At 45.4% G+C, this 16,939-nt stretch overlaps 1 protein-coding gene across 3 annotated transcripts in view; it reads left to right on the forward strand.

Annotated features, from left to right (window-relative positions):
* The window catches only part of TRMT61A (tRNA methyltransferase 61A), a 74,670-nt gene extending 61,204 nt beyond the window's left edge, over positions 1-13,466 (forward strand). For all 3 annotated transcript variants that reach the window (XM_088655698.1, XM_088655697.1, XM_035105243.3), the window contains exon 4: positions 11,977-13,466. In XM_088655698.1, the coding sequence (XP_088511824.1) occupies positions 11,977-12,305 (329 nt within the window). In that variant the 3' untranslated portion in view covers positions 12,306-13,466. The remainder of the gene's footprint in view (positions 1-11,976) is intronic.
* The last annotated feature ends 3,473 nt before the right edge of the window (positions 13,467-16,939 follow it).

Here is a 16,939-nt window from a genome sequence, read left to right on the forward strand (position 1 = left end):
GCATATAAGTCTTGCAGAAGTAGAACCAACATGGTGAGGTTCTAGGACTTATTGACAAATTAAAAACAGACAAACCCTCAGCTCCAGATGGTGTCTTTCCCAACTCAAATGTGAAAATGCTGATTTTGTAACAAAAATATGCAACTTGTCCCTAAGATCAGGTTCCACAAGTTGGGATTGGAAAGTGAGCGATGCGATATCAATTTTTAAACTGGAATCTAGGAAATTACAGGCCGCTTAGCTTAACTGGAAAACTGGTGGGAAACATGATTAACAATAGAATAATCTTACGTGTAGAAGAACAAGTCTTTTTGAGGCAGAACCAGCATGGCTTCCTGGAGAGCAACTCCTGTCTCACTAATTTTTCAGAATTCTTTAAAAGCATCAACAAGCATATGGATATAAGTGATCAAGTTAACATTGTGTACTTGGACTTTCGAAAAGCTTTAAAAAAAATCCCTCCCCAAAGCCTCCAGAGGAACCTTAGCAGTGATGGGATAAGAGGAGATCTCCTTTTACGGTTCAGTAGCTGGTTAAAAAACGGGAAGCAGAGGGTAAGAATAATGGACAGTTTCCACAACTGAGGGATGTAAGAAGTGGGCATATGCAAGAATCAGCATTAGGACTTGCGACTTTTTAACTTGTTCATAAATAAGCTGGAGTTAAGGGCGAGCAGTGAGGTGGCCAGGTTTATAGATGACACTAAATTGTCCAGGGTGGAAAAAAACATGTGTAATGCACATGGGAGTAAAACACCCTAACTCACACATGTGCACTCATGAGGTCTAAACTGGTCATGACTGACCAGGGTCATAGCGGATAGCTCAGTGACGATATCAGCCCAGGATGTGAGAGCTTTGAAAAAGGCTAATTCCATGCTAGGAAAGGGGTTGAAAGTAAAACTGCCAATATCATAATGCCATTATGCAATCGATGATGCAATTGTACTTGGAATACTGTCTGCAGATTTGGTCACCATGCATCAAAAAGGATGTTGTGGAGCTGTGGAAAAGGGTTCAGGAAAGGGCAGCCAAAATTATCAGAGGGCCGAAGCAACAGCCCTTTGCAGAAAGGCAACAGCATTTGAGGCTTTTTTGCTCGGGGGGGGGGGGGGATGTGAATATGAAAGAGGTATATAAAATTATCCATGGGGTGGAGAAACTCAATAGAGATAAGAAACATAGGGAGCTTACATTGAATGGTTTAACTATCAATCCCTCTTTCCAGGGAACTCTGGGAATTGTAGTTCTGTGGGGGAGATAGAGGTCTCCTAAAAAACTCAACACGCGTATCAGACTACAGTTCCCAGGATTCCCATGACTGTTACAGTGGCATCCTAATGATTTGAATCAGGGTTTCCCAAACTTGGGTCTCCAGCTGTTTTTGGACTACAACTCCTATCCTCCCTAGCTAGCAAGACCAGTGGTCAGGGGTGATGGGAATTGTAGTCCAAAAAACAGCTAGAGACCCAAGTTTGGGGAACCCTGCTTTAAATATATATGGTTGATGTGGCCTAATTCTACTTTACTAGAGAACCGTCATCATCGCTTTCCTTTAAAAAAAATTCTCCCCTTTTTAGTCCAAAGCAGCAAACAGCTATTCCACGCAGTCTGAACCTAGCAGATTTCGGAACTGCCCAAGAAGTGTCCTGGCCAAACTGGGCCTCCTGAAAATAATTGGGCAGAAAAATCTGAGCTTGTAAAGGAAGAGGATGCAGCTAGCAAACTCGTCAGCGCTCCTTTGCTGACAGTTTCCAGAAGGGGTAGCTGTGTGAGCCTGTCACAACAAGAGCCTTGTGTCACCTTAAAGACAACACATTTCATTCTGGCATAAACATTTGTGGACGAGGCTTGGTGTAGCGAATCCCAGTCCGCACAAGCTTATGCCGTAATAAACGTGCTAGGTGCAACAAAAATCTTTTGCTGTCCTTTTTCTGATGGCACTTAATCGCAAGTGTATAGCGCTAAGGTATAGCGCTCATAGCGCCAATATTTTTTAAAAAGCAAGCTAAGGTGAAACCAGATTCTGAGGACGAAAATAGATTATTCTTTCAACCATTTCCTATAAATTTGCTTCCATCTGCGTGGTCTTTTCTATATTGTAGTTTAGCCTCTTTTTCCAGCAGTTCTTTTTTTTTTTAAAGTAGTTTGGCTGTTTCAGTGGTACCTCGGGTTACAAACACCTCGGGTTACCAAGGCTTCAGGTTATAGACGCTGCTAACCCAGAAATAGTACCTCGGGTTATGAACTTTACCTCAGGATGAGAACAGAAATTGTGTGCCGATGGCACGGCGGCAGCGGGAGGCCCCATTAGCTAAAGTGGTACCTCAGATTAAGAACGGTTTCAGGTTAAGAACGGACCTCCGGAACGAATTAAGTTCGTAACCAGAGGTACCACTGTATAGCAGGGGGCGTGGATATGGGTTTAGTGGAGGGCAAATTAAGGGTAAGAGGAAAAAGCCGTAGACTAGAGAAAAGGAGTATGAGATGGGGGAGCAAAGTCTCCATCTACCTCTTGAAGATTTAGCAAGTTTCCTTGCTCCTATTGGAGGCTGGGAGGATGAAAATCCTGGGATGAAGATTCCAGAAAGACTTACTAGCTTAAATAACCTGCCAGGCCAATGCTGTGGCAGGACCAAAGTGTGGTTTGCAAAGACTGCTTTGGGACAAGCACCAAGAAGGATTGCATTGACTTAATTGGGAAGTTAAGGAAGTCGAACCATATTTATTTTCCCTTTTCCCCCAAGAGAACTATGTTATGTTCCTTTTGAACGGATTATAATGGAACAAGAAGGCCCGGTGCGTGTCTTTCCCTGAGTAACTGGTTGAGAAAAGATTGTGCTTCTCGTCAACAATTCCCAGTGGAATGGGAATGGAGGGCTGAAAAGTGTGGGATTGGGATTGCCTTGTAGTTAACCTTTGACTATATTGGTGGGTGCAAGTGGTTCTTCCAAAAATTAAAATTGAGATCATTGCTAGTCCATTCAACTCAAGCTGATTCTAGCAAGTTTGAGGTGCGGGGAAGGCAAGGGCAGGGTGCAATTCACCCTAGATTTTATTTCCATTCCTGTCATAGTCAAAGGGACAGCCCTCACTTTGAATGGGTTATTCAGAGAGTAAATCAGAGCAGTATCTCGGTGCAGGGCTTTTTTGGTGGCTGCCCCTGTCCTGTGGAATAACATTCCCGTCAAGGTACGACAGGCACCCAATGTCTGCACTTTCCGGAAACAGTTGAACACATTTTTGTTTCTGCAGGGTTTTAAATAGGTATTTTACCATGACTGCCCACTTGTTAGGGTTTTAAATGTGTGTTTTTTAAACTGTTTTTCATGTGTAAATCGCCTTCAGACTGTAGTTTAGAAGGCAATTAATGAATCAATGATAATAATAACACCCATACAAAAGAAGGCGTCCTTGTTTCTCAATTTGACCCTTTGTGTGATATTTTATGCATTGTGTTTTGCTGTTGTTGTTTTTTTGTATAGATTAGCAATTCTTCCTTATAACTGATACGTGTGAAAACAAAATTTAAAAAATCCTTCCAGTAGCACCTTAGAGACCAACTAAGTTTGTCATAGGTATGAACTTTCGTGTGGAAGTGTGCATGCACACGAAAGCTCATACCTATGACAAACTTAGTTGGTCTCTAAGGTGCTACTGGAAGGATTTTTCAAATTTTGTTTTGACTACGTCAGACCAACACGGCTACCTACCTGTAACTGATACGTGTGAATTATTGTTTAACTGTTATTTGCTTACCATTGGATCCTAATGGATTATCGAATATTGCTTTATTTGATATCCAGGTTGTTTATTCTAAAGTTATTGCGACTTTTTATAGCGGATCAGGGTGTTACTATTAATGTTTTATGTTTTATTATTACAGTAGTTCTCTATGTGTTGGAAGCCGCCCAGAGTGGCTAGGGCAACCCAGCCAGGTGGGTGAGGTATAAATAAAAACTTATTTGTTTGTTTGCTTGCTTGCTTGCGCTGCCTCCACCCTCCTCCCACAGCTGGAGAGGAGCTGAGCTGGCCACAAGACCATCCGCTAGAGCAGCGTTTCTCAACCACTGTTCCGTGGCACACTAGTGTGCCGCGAGACGCTGGCTGGTGTGCCGCGACGTGCGGCGACTGGAAGGGCGATTTGCATTGTCACTTGCCTGGCGGCCGCCAATACCCAACACTAACCCGCCGGAAAGCAATATTTCTCCTCCTCTTTCCCAAAGCTCAGTGCAAACGAGCCTGGCGGCCGCCAATATACAACACTGATCCGCCGGAAAGCAATATTTGGCAAGTGTTTCTTGCAGTCATAATTATAATATAGGGCGGCACAGAGTTAATTTTTTAAACTTTTTTAATGGTGGTGTGCCTCGTGATTTTTTTCACGGAACAAGTGTGCCGTGGCCCCAAAAAGGTTGAGAAACACTGCGCTAGAGGGGGAAAGCTACTGTATCTGTGTGCCAGCCCATTTAGATGTTGGCTGTGCAACACCTCTTCACCAGCTGGCCAGCTTCCACCCACCTGGTCATTTGCTCACCTGATCGCTACCTCACTTGCCCAGCTGACTGTTCACTTACCCTGGGGAGTCTCAAGGCTCCCCCACAACACACACACACACACACAACATGTTGCTGCTTAGAACCTCTTGTTTATTAGAATCTTTGGTGGTTGTGCAATTGGTTTTGGGTTCCTGCAAAAGTATATTGTTCAGTCGTAAGATACGGAAAGTCTGCCGACATATTTTTTTGGTCGGCCTTTGTTCTTCGTGAGAGGGAAGCTACTCTGTGAACTTGTAGAATTTTTTAAAAAAATTAATTTAGGGTCCTTGCAACAATTCTTACTTGAGGATTATAATTTGGCAGTGCATTCTTAACCTTGGCTGATCTTAGTGTGAAAATGTGTTACTAATTTGTATGTTCAGAGGAGGTTGTGTAAATAATTTTGGGGTTTTAGCAATAACTCTACGTAATCGTTCATGTTGGTTCCAGGAAGTAGGAAAAATGCACTTGTTTTATCTCTCTGTTTTGAGAACGCTGCGTAGGATTTATTTTGCGTTTTTGCAGTATTTAATGACTGAGCGCATGCTAGGAAATAGACACTTAATTAACGATATCATAATTATGGGTATTGTGTATTTATTAAGGCTTTGTAAACAATTTATTGCAGGTATTTAAGGGGGAAATGCAATTCCTGGGTGACGATTATTATATCCTTAGGCTGCAATCCTGCACCCACTTAACCTGGGAGTAAGTCCTATCAAACTCTATAGTGCTGACTTCTGAGTAGTTGTGCACTGTTAAGGGTCAATTGAATAGGAACTTGGTGCAATCCACAAAAGGATAAAAGTAAACTTGATGTGTGATACCATTTTCCCATAAGTAACGAGTTCATTCTGTGTCTTTATTTTCAAATCATAGTCTTTCATACAGGTCATTATAGTCAATTTGAGGCATTTTGGTGGTCATCAGGGTGGGGTTGTGGAGGAAAGAGAAATGGAAAAAGGGGGTGAGAGGGACAGTGAATATGAGGAAAGCAGAATGTTCCTTAGAGAACAGATCATGAACCCTTGAATTTCTTCTACTCTACACCAATGGTTCCCAACTTTCTTTCTTTCTTTCTTTCTTTCTTTCTTTCTTTCTTTCTTTCTTTCTTTCTTTCTTTCTTTCTTTCTTTCTTTCTTGGCTCTAGACTGTTTTGTTTGATGTTTTAATGTGTTGTAATCTGCTTTGAGATTTTTTCTTTAAAATATAAAGTGGTATAAAGGTAAAGGGACCCTTGGCTGTTAGGCCCAGTTGTGATTGACTCTGGGGTTGCGGCACTCATCTCCCTTTACTGGCCAAGGGAGCCGGCGTACAGCTTCCGGGTCATGTGGCCAGCATGACTAAGCTGCTTCTGGTGAACCAGAGCAGTGCACGGAAATGCCGTTTATCTACCTATTTGTCTACTTGCACTTTGACGTGCTTTCAAACTGCTAGGTGGGCAGGAGCAGGGACCGAGCAACGGGAGCTCACCCCGTCGCGGAGATTTGAACCGCCGACCTTCTGATCGGCAAGCCCTAGGCCAGGCATCCCCAAACTTCGGCCCTCCAGATGTTTTGGACTACTATTCCCATCTTCCCCAACCACTGGTCCTGTTAGCTAGGGATCATGGGAGTTGTAGGCCAAAACATCAGGAGGGCTGCAGTTTGGGGATGCCTGCGCTAGGCTCTGTGGTTTAGACCACAGCGCCACCCGCGTCCCTATAAAGTGGTATATAAATGAATCATAATAATCATAATAAATTTCATTGGGGAGAAAAAAGGCACTTAGACATGGTGCCATTTGGCAATTAGCTTATACAATGGAACCTCAGGTTGCGGACGTAATCTGTGACGGAGGCACGTCCGCAACCCGCAGCGTTCACATCCTGAAGCGCCACGTTTGTGCAAGCGACACCGCGATTTGGTGCTTCTGTGCATGCGCAAAGTGCGATTGGCAAAACCCGGAAGTAACCCGTTCCGGTACTTCCGGGTTTCCCACGGTCTGCAACCCGAAAAGACATAACCTGAAGCATCCGCAACATAAGGTATGACTGTATCTAAGTTTTAGACATTGGCTTCCAGATAAAAATGTAACCTGCCAAGGTTTGGGTGTTTCACTCAGGAGTTAAGGTGAACTTTCTGGTGGGTTGCAGATGCAGATTTTGTGTGTGTGTGTGTGTGTGTGTGTGTGTGTGTGTGTGTTGCAGGCTTTCTGTGGTTGCCTTCTGGTGACCCCCGATTGATCTCTAGTTTGGAGATAGTAAGAAGCAAGCATCCTGCGCCTTCTGCCCATTTGACCTAGTTCCTCTCTTGTGGTCAACCTTTTGACCTCTTCCCTCAAGCAATTGTGGCCCAGACACCCCACTGCAGATGGGCAAACAAGCATTTGCTTTGCTAGAGGATTAAAATTTTAGAAGAAGATGGGGCGGAAACTGCAAAAGAAAAGTCCTCCTTGTGGGTACCACAGTCTCGGAGAATCAATAAAATCTGAACTTTTGGTTGAAAACTCAGCTCTAGCCAAAAACCCATGGAAGGAAGTGGACGACAGAACCATGCTCAGTTGTGCAGATGTCCTTATTTCAATTTTACAGCCTACTTCGGCAAACGCGCAGAAGATCTGTGTAGTAGTACGTAGACCAGGGATTGCCAACCTTTTGTGGGTCAGAGAAGAGACAATTGAGCGCACATTTGGGCGTGAAGCCAAACCGCTGCATTTGCAGCACCAAAGTGACTGAATTTGAGGCTGATGAATTTCCACTTCATTGGCTGAAGTGGGATCTCGTCCACAGAAACTCATGCCACCATAAATCTTATCGCGTCTTGTGGCACCTCTGGAATGAACCATACCATCTCTGATGGTAGGGGTGCAGAGCCGTACCTAGGTGATCTTGCGCCCCTGGCAGAACTGTCCAGATTGCACCCCCCTAGCCACAGACAAATTAGTTCTTTCTGCCTCTCCTCCATCCCCCCCTTACACCCATTCAATTCACCCTCTATTAATAACCTTTTCTTATGAGGCAATAACGATATTTTTATTTACAGACATATTTATGGACATCTTTTTAAGCTGATTTTGCGTGCCGCCACCCCCCCCCCCATCTGCGCCCCTGGCGGGGGCCCACTTCACCACCACCTAGCTAAGGCCCTGGGTAGGTGCCATCTTTTAACATCCCCTTGCATGCGTGTTGCGTGCAGTTTTTGTTGTAATTATTTGTAACAGATTTTATACACAGTGGAACCTCGGTTTTCTAACGTAATCCGTTCTGGAAGTCCGTTTGACTTCCAAAACGTTAGAAAACCAGGTATAAAAGGGCTGTCAGGAAGTTCCATTGAGAAAAATGGAGAAACGCGCCTCGGAAGCCGTTTGACTTCTGAGGCGAGTTTGAAAACTGAAGCATTCACTTCAGTTTTGGGTGTTTGGCTTCTGAAATGTTCAGCAGCTGAGGCATTCGAAAACCGAGGTTTAACTGTATAGAATTGTAAAATGATAAAGTTGGAAGGGACCCCGAGGGTCATCTAGTCCAACCCCCTGCAATGCAGGAATCTCAGCTAAAGCATCCATGACGGCCATCCAACTTCTGGTTATACACCTCCAAGGAAGGAGAGTCCACAACCACCTGAGTAGACTGTTCCACTGTCAAACAGCTTGTACTATGTACATGTATATAGTTTTACTTTTAACAATGTGGAATAGTTGTTTAATGATTGTTTTTTTCTATGTTTTTAGCGGTTCTCATTTTTATATGTAAGCTGCCTTGAGTCACATAATAATTACAATAATAAAATAATAATAGCAAATTTTTATTTATACCCCGCCCTCCCCAGCCAAAGCAACTGATTAAAATACAACTCAACAACAAGACTACATACATCAAAATTAAATTTAAAATGCAGCCTCATATAAAAGGGAAAAAGGGGGATGGAATCAGGTTGGCTCCAGGCCAAATGCCAAGTGGAACAACTCTGTCTTACAGGCCCTGTGGAAAGAAATCAGGTCCCGCAGGGCCCTGGTTTCAGGAGACAGAGCGTTCCACCAGGTCGGGGCCAGTGTTGAGAAGGCCCTGGTTCTAGTAGAGGTGATGATGATGTTTATGATGATTGTGTGTGTGAGTGCATGCATGCGTGTTTTAAATTTAAATTCCCTTCTTTTTTAAAAAACTAGAACATCAGGGAGCCATGTAGTAGCTCAGCCCTCTTCCTCCTGTCACCATTTTCTGCTTGCAGGGAGGTTTTTTAAAATAAAAAGAAACACTTAAGGAAGAAGGGGGGGGGAACAGCCCTTCACTTGCAGTCTGAAGTAGCACAACCCATTCTACCAGCTCAGAACTTATTCCGCACAATGTGTTTGTCTCAGTCTATCCTCCTCCTCCTCAAAGGCCACTTCACCAACAATTATATTTGATGTATTAAATTTACATCCTGCCCTTCTTACCGGAGAAGCTCAGGGCAACAAACACAAAAAAAGTTGCAACGACACAATTAAGAACATTTTTTTAAAGAAAAACTACTTAAAACATTTAAACCCACCTAAAAGCAACCACATTGCCCTCACCGCTAAGAAGTTCAAGGTTGCCATGGCCAGTATTTTTGAGCCAACAAACGGCTGGCTGAGCAGGAATGCTTTTAAATGAGGGAGGCAGAGACGTCTCACCAGGGAGGACATTCCACAAGCAGGGATTATTTTTCCACCTACTGTAAAATCCCAGGCTTTTTAAATACCTTCAATCCCACCCCAGCCTAATGTAGAGTATAGTGACAGCCGTTGGTTTAGAATTGTTGTTGTTTTTTAATATTGAATTTTAAGTTGCTGTGACCCGACCTGAAACCTTCTGGCAAATGGGCAAGTAAGAAATCAAAATGATGATGATTATGATAGTGTAATACGTTTTATCACCTTTAATGGTATGCAGGACATCTTTTAGAGCAGGACCAGTGATGTCATCCGGCAGAATGGCAGGATAAAGGAGGTGATAAGGAGGCTTTCAAGTTTTACTATTGTTTGTGATAGGTTAAGCACAGGCACCCCCAAACTGCGGCCCTCCAGATGTTTTGGCCTACAACTCCCATGGTCCCTAGCTAACAGGACGAGTGGTTGGGGAAGATGGGAATTGTAGTCCAAAAACATCTGGAGGGCTGAAGTTTGGGGGTGCCTGGGTTAACATATAGGGAGTCACAGAGATAGACAGAGAAATCAGGGTTTGTTGGTATTTTTTTCTTTGTCCTTGATTCACCCTAGCAGTTTAAAAGGTGACATTTCTTTGCAGAAGCGTTTGCATTTCTAATTAAACACCAAGTTTAAATTTCAGCTGACTGGAGGTATTTTGTAAAAGCTCAATGTGTTGTTGTAGTTTTTTTTAAAAAAAAAAAACAAGCTGGAATTTATTCTGTAAACGGGGAGGGTGTATTAGTTGAATTAGTTGAAGTTTTACTCAGAGTAGATCCATCGAAATGAATGGACATGGCTATGTTAGGTCCATTAATTCCAGTGGGTTAACTCTGAGTAAAATGTAGCTGACTAACCCATATATCAGGCATCCCCAGACTTCGGCCCTCCAGATGTTTTGGTCTACAATTCCCATCATCCCTGACCACTGGTCCTATTAGCTAGGGATCATGGGAGTTGTAGGCTAAAACATCTGGAGGGCCGCAGTTTGGGGATGCCTGCCATATATCTTGCTGGCTGATCCTTTAAAAATAAAGAGTATTATATTGTTACTGGGAATAGATGGATATGGGCTGGATTTTCTTAAGAGGTGTGGTTTTGGAACCGATCACGAAAATCTCTTGCACTTCAAAGTTTACAATTTTGCTGCTGATTGCCTATTGATGTTTTTGCACAGGGATTAAAGCACCGTTCCTTCTGAAACAGGTAGATAAGTAGTCATAATAGGAAAAGAAATGATAAGACATTCAGTTTAAGCCTAGCTATGTAAGGCCCGTGGATCCACAGTCCTCATGTGGTCTAATGCTGCCATTCATACGAATGCAAAAAAAAAAAAAAATTAAGAGAAGCAATTATATCTCTCCAAACCATGTGGATTGTCTGCTCCTTGTAGCCCCAGAAATTATATTTGTGTGTTTCCTGTGCAAGTATGCTTCCTTCTGCTGGGATTGTGGGCTGCTGTTTGAGTCTGATTAACTTCTGTTTTCAAACGCTGGATATCTGGGACACAGAACACCTGCTCTGCTTGCAGAAGGTCCTGTGTTCAATCCCCAGCATCTCCAGGTAGGGTTGGGAGAGGCCTCAAATTTTGGAGAGCTGCTGCCAGTCAAGGTGGGCACATATTCAGCTAAATCAGCGTTTCAGCTAAACTTGGGTCCCCAGCTGTTTTTGGACTACAACTCCCATCCTCCCTGACCTTTGATCCTGCTAGCTAAGGATGATGGGAGTTGTAGTCCAACAACAGCTGGAGACCCAAGTTTGAGACAACCTGAGCTAGATGCATCTAGGTCGGGCTCTGTATAAAAGACTGCTGTGTTCTTCAGTGTACTGGCAAGCAGAAAAGGCAACTTGTGAGATATCCCTGAGATATATCCCTAAGGCATAGTGAAGTAGCCAGCATTGTGTAAGTCTGGAAGAGGTTGTGCAATGCCTTCCTTCCTGCAAAGGGAGGCAAAAAAAAAACAGGATTACCGGTTAGATTTGCATACACCTACTGTTTATAATGTTGGGCGGTGACCAACTAGACAGTTCCACTAGTCCATCCAAGGACTTGTCATGCTGTGCAACCCCTAAATATGTTCTTCCCACAACAGAGACGAAGGCAGGGAAGTTCCATCGCACAGTTGAACGTCCTGTGGAACTGTTTAATTGGATGCCACCCTTTTGGGGGGAGTGCGAGTCGAGGAGATGCCAGGGGAGATTAGCTGGAATGCCTGTCCCAATCGCAAACCTTGAAATCTTTTCTCCGGCCCGAGACAACTTGTACAGCAGCGGAGGAAAAGAGAGACCGTCACTGTTTACACAGCTCTGACATTAACGAAGCGCGTTGTGTGAAAGTCAGTATCTCTTTACTGAGGTGCTGTAGCATCTGTGTGAAGGATCTAGGAAGTGACATGCTAACAACCCAGGAACCAGGCACAAGGATAAGGCACAGACTGTTCCTGTTGCCTGTCTGCATGAAATACAAGATAAAACTTGCACTGAATTGGAGGAGGCAGACCCTCGCCCCTGCACCCACCCACCTCTCTCTAAATCTCCAGTGAGTAGGAGTCAGCGGCCTTCCCCACTTTGTATAAAACCAGGAAATCGAAAAACTGCACCTGTCATAGAATTTACACCAGGGGGGCAGCCCCAGCAACTTCAGCAAAGCTGCTACGGAAATAAGTGATTCACAGAACGGGAGCTTGGGTAGCACTGCTAGGGAAGGGGCGGGGGGGGGAGGGTTGGAGGAGATTAGCCAGGGTGCCGGTTCTCATTCATTCATCCTCTTTTTTACCCCCCCTTTTTTTCTGTAGGTGGACGCATCTGTTCCTTTTCCCCTTGCATCGAACAAGTGCAAAGGACCTGCCTGGCTCTGGAGGAGCACGGCTTTGCCGAATTTAATACTCTGGAGATCCTGCTGAGAGTGTACAACGTTCGGACAATCAGCTTGCCAGTCCCTGACCTTGGAAGAGGAGCTGGGGGTGATGGCAGGGCAGCGTCTGACAAAGGCAGCCCACCAGATCAAGGTGCCTCTTCTGCTGGTCTCCAGCAGGGAAACGCACAGTTTAAAAGCGGCGTGCCACCTAGGGAGATGGTGGGTCACACTGGGTATTTGACCTTCGCTACCAAAAGCCTATTTTAGTTACGGGAGAAGCTAGCGGCCTCCTCGCTGCTCTCCCTCCCTCCCTCCCTCCCAATCAAGCATCCCGAGCTTTTTTTTGCTCGTCGGGCAATTCCATATATAGTCAGACTGAGTAAGATTATGCTTTTGTTTAAATAGCACGCAGGAGCGCTAACCAGATCAGCCTTGCAGTACACTGTCCTTCTGGAACAGTGCTTGGCTGGCTGCCTGTCAGGTAGGAAGATGGATTAGCAGCTAATAGCTGTGGGTTGGACTTTGCAAAATCAAAAGCCACTTATTGAGGTTGCTGGGGGGGGGATGTCAACGAGGTTTCCTTTTGCTTTCTGGAACCCCTGCATTGATTCTTCCCTCTAAGAGGGTGTGCAATGGGGAGAATTTTTTGCTTTCGGCTTTTTATTTGCCATTAGGAATTCATTTAATATTTGGGTTTTTTTTAAAAAAAGATTTTGCCATAGGCCCAGAATTGGCTAGCAGCACCCCCACCAAAGAGAGTATAAAAATGCAGGTGGGTGTGTGGATCCATATATACACATACATGCATACATACATAGGTGAACCACCCTGGAAAGAGCATCAAACCCAATTTATTGTGGTTGGGTGATGGGAGTGAGTCTCCCTTGTCAAAAGTGCAGATCTAGCTTTTGAGGGGGGGAAGTTAGGCTGCAAGTCTTCACCCTGATATCGAATGCTGAATGGAGCTGGAGGTTTCCTATAGGAAGTGTCATTTAGTCTCATCCCTGCTTGCAATTCTGTCCAGGGACAATTCTACTACCTCTTCTGTGTGAGCAACATCCTCAGCACAATCGCACATTCACTTGGTCCTGAATAAATGGCTAGATTTGCATCCTGCTTCCTCCCTGCCAAACAACAAGCAACAAAAAAACCCTCCCTTAACCCATCTGTCCTGTATTGTAAGACGGTACTTGTATTTACAGATGTCCATTGCTGTAAACAGAACGAACCCTTCCCTGGCGTTCTTAACCAGCGTACATGCACGCCACAACCTTATCTTCCTAGGGCCTGGGTGAAATGCGAGCCACGAGGCAAATCTTTTTATCCATTCCATGCGCCGGCTGATTAATAGATACGGCTGAAAGTGCGGGATCCGGTTTTACCCTTTTCTTGACCAAAAATAAACATGGCTGAGCTTTTGACGGGTTACAGCCCCGGTGCTAATCCGTAACAGTTTAACAAAAGTTCCACCAACCGCAGCGAGCAAAGATAGAACAGCTGAGCAGATTAAAAACCAGAAAAGCAAATCATTTGAGCTCGAGGCTGTTACGTAAGTGTTCCAGGGCTGCAGCTTTCCTCCTCCTCCTCCTCCTCCTCCTCCTCCTCCTCCTCCTCCTCCTCCTCCTCTTCGGAAGGATGTTAAAAGTCTTCTGTTATGCAGTGCTCGAAAGTACTTTTGAGGGAAAGCAGGGTTAGAAGTTGCTACTGCTGCTGCATCATTAATGGGGTAGCTACAAACGCCTGCCTGCAAGCAAAGAGAGAACAGCAGGCATATGCAAACATCAGGTCAACTGGGAAGGAGGGGGGGAGAGCTGCTTAAACCTACAAAAGGAGAGGAAACGGAACCAAGGGAACGCCTCTGTCCTTAAGATGCTTGCAGTCAAATCGACACTGGGTGTCCTTGGTACAATGTGCTTCTAGTGCAAAGCCAGAAAAGGGGGAGGGGGCTTTTTCCATACTCCCATTTGAACAACCTTATAGGGGTCACATGCAGGTGGTGGGCGTGGCCAGAGGCAAAGGGGGCGGAGCAACGAATGTATATGCTACCTTTGTGCAGTAGGCTAGATGGGATGTTTTCCAAGGCTGACGAGCCGAGAGCTGGGCGATACCTGGTTTTCAGCATTGCAATATATCACCAGCTAAACATCCCGAAATACTGATCTATCACATGATATAAGGATAGAGCTATATGGGGGCACTGGCTGGATTCACTGTTTTCCCCGCATTGTGATTTTTACATAGCGCGTGCGTGCGCGCACACACACACACATCATGATTCGCAATATTTTTGCTAGGTCAAAAATGATGAAACCAAAAACACAATATGGGCTTCAAACCAGTTTTGGACAATATTTTTATGTATTGCCCAGCCCTAGGCAAGCCTCATCTGCCCCTCGCTTCCTTCTACAGCACACACAGGAAACCCCCTCCTTGACCATTGGACCCAATATTGGTTGAATCTGCTGGAGCCTGTCTTCACATGCAGAGGAAGTCCCTAACTCACCAAGGGCTTGGAGACCCATCGGCTGCCCTCACCTGGTTTAGCCGGCCAGTTGAAGCCGTTTGCCAGGGTGCAGCTGCTGTCACATGCTGGCAGCTTCTAGGAGCCACAGGTGAGAGCTGCAAACAGGAACCAAAGATGGAACAGGAACCCAGAAGGAGCAGAACATGTCCCCCACCCCTCCCCTAACACCCCATTATTCTTGATTCTAAGCCTATGCTGCCTTGCGGGATCTCTTCAGGAGAAGAAAAGGCTCAGGAGTAAAAACTCTACACAGATCCAGAAGGGAGTCCCTAAGATGGTTGGATGGCGCCTTGAACGCCTCCTTCCGGCAACTCCTGCAGCCAAGCTGGTGCCAAACGTCTTGCTCTGCTTTCCTTTGGACCACATCAGCCAGGCCAAAAGGGGGGGGTGTCTCGTCATCTGGACAGCCCAGGACCTCCAGACACACTGCCCAGGCTTGTACCCTGGGGAAATCCCTTGGGTGCTGCTAACACAATAGTTTGACTTCACCCCCAGAGGCACACTCCATTCTCTCTCAATACAGATGGATGCCAACAAGAGTAGGCTCAATTATACACAGAGTCGGACCCTGCTCTCAACCCTCCATCTAGGCAAGCAAGAGGGATTATGTGAGAACAAGGACTCATTCCAGTCCTGTCAAAAACTCTCAAAGGAAGGTGTAGATGTATGGAAGTGAGAGCTGGACCATAAAGAAGGCTGATCGCCAAAGAATTGATGCTTTTGAATTATGGTGCTGGAGGAGACTCTTGAGAGTCCCATGGACTGCAAGAAGATCAAACCTATCCATTCTTAAGGAAATCAGCCCTGAGTGCACCCTGGAAGGACAGATCGTGAAGCTGAGGCTCCAATACTTTGGCCACCTCATGAGAAGAGAAGAATCCTTGGAAAAGACCCTGATGTTGGGAAAGATTGAGGGCACTAGGAGAAGGGGACGACAGAGGACGAGATGGTTGGACAGTGTTCTCGAAGCTACGAAGATGAGTTTGACCAAACTGCGGGAGGCAGTGCAAGACAGGAGTGCCTGGCGTGCTATGGTCCATGGGGTCACGAAGAGTCGGACACGACTAAACGACTAAACAACAACAACAACAAGGGCTGAACAGAGAGACCTGAGGGCTGAATCAGGCTCCCAGGCAAACTGAAATGAAATGTTGCAATCAACAGTGCAGATGTGATTTAATTTTGGCTTATTTCATGTGGTGTTGGCCCGTTTATTCAGAAGTAAGTGGCGTTCAGTGGCGCTTGTCCTGAGAAAATGTGCACAGTCTTTGCAGCCTTAGCCAGTCTCATGAAGCCTCCCCCTGTTGCTCCAGCATTCGCTGCATTGCAGCGAGTTGGAAAGTGCTGTAACAGAGGGCTGTATTTTCTTCCCCTTTTGCCGCAGGACAGAACATCAAACATACAATGCTATAAAAATGCCAAGCACTTTTCTTCTCTGGTATTAAAAAGGAGGAGGAAGCAATAAAGGGACAGAGCAGGGATGGGTTTCTAAAAGTTGGAAAACCTAAATGCACAGCACTTTTTGCAGCTAGGTGAGTTAAGTTGCCTGTGCAGCCTTTTGCAACCTGGTGCCCCTCAGAGGTTTTGGGTTACAGCTGCCCCTGTTGGAAATTGTGGTCCAAAGTTGGTGAAGACAGGCTTATAGTGTCAATGCCTCTTACATTGTCCCTCACTCCCGGTTAAAACGTTGCAGTCAAACTAAGAATTCACATCTCTGCCATTATTCAAAGAATTCACACCTCTGCCGTTATTCATTGCTGGTGCCCCACTGCTGGGTTTCACAGGAGAGCGATGGAGGGTGCAGCCTGTTCTCTCCTTCCTTGACTCGCTCGCCTAGGCAGGTGTGGAAGAGCTGTCATTCCCTGCGGACAAGTCTCTGCATGCCTGATTGAATTGCAAAGTGTCTTCCAGCATCCCCGGCGGAAAGGAAGAACACCTGCACCAAAGTCGGCGCTGGCAGTCTTAATGAAGACAATCTCTGCGGCTTGGGTCTGCGGCAGAGAGACGGGAGAGAGAGAGGGTTGCATGCATAAATTTAAGAAGCACCCAAAGGCTTCGCTAGTCCAACACCCTCTTCCTGCAGATGCCTGTGGGAAGCCCACAAACAGAGCCTGAAGTACAACACTCGCAGGTGTGAATCTCCCTGTTGGGAGATTCAGGGCCAATAAAAGTAAGTACTTGTTCAGCCAGTGCATAGCTAACAGCTATGAAACTCGCTCCCATTGGTGGCAGTAATGGAAACTTGAGTTGGGTGGTTTTAAAAGGGGATTGGACAACTGCATGGAGGAGAGGGCTATTGACGATGCTTCTGGGTGCCACTTGCTGGAAACCGCACAATTGGGGCATCCTCTTGCACTCAAATCCTGTTTGCAGGTTT

This window comes from Zootoca vivipara, chromosome 1, assembly GCF_965207765.1.
Source record: "Zootoca vivipara chromosome 1, rZooViv2.hap1.1, whole genome shotgun sequence".
In the NCBI taxonomy this organism is placed as follows: domain Eukaryota; kingdom Metazoa; phylum Chordata; class Lepidosauria; order Squamata; family Lacertidae; genus Zootoca; species Zootoca vivipara.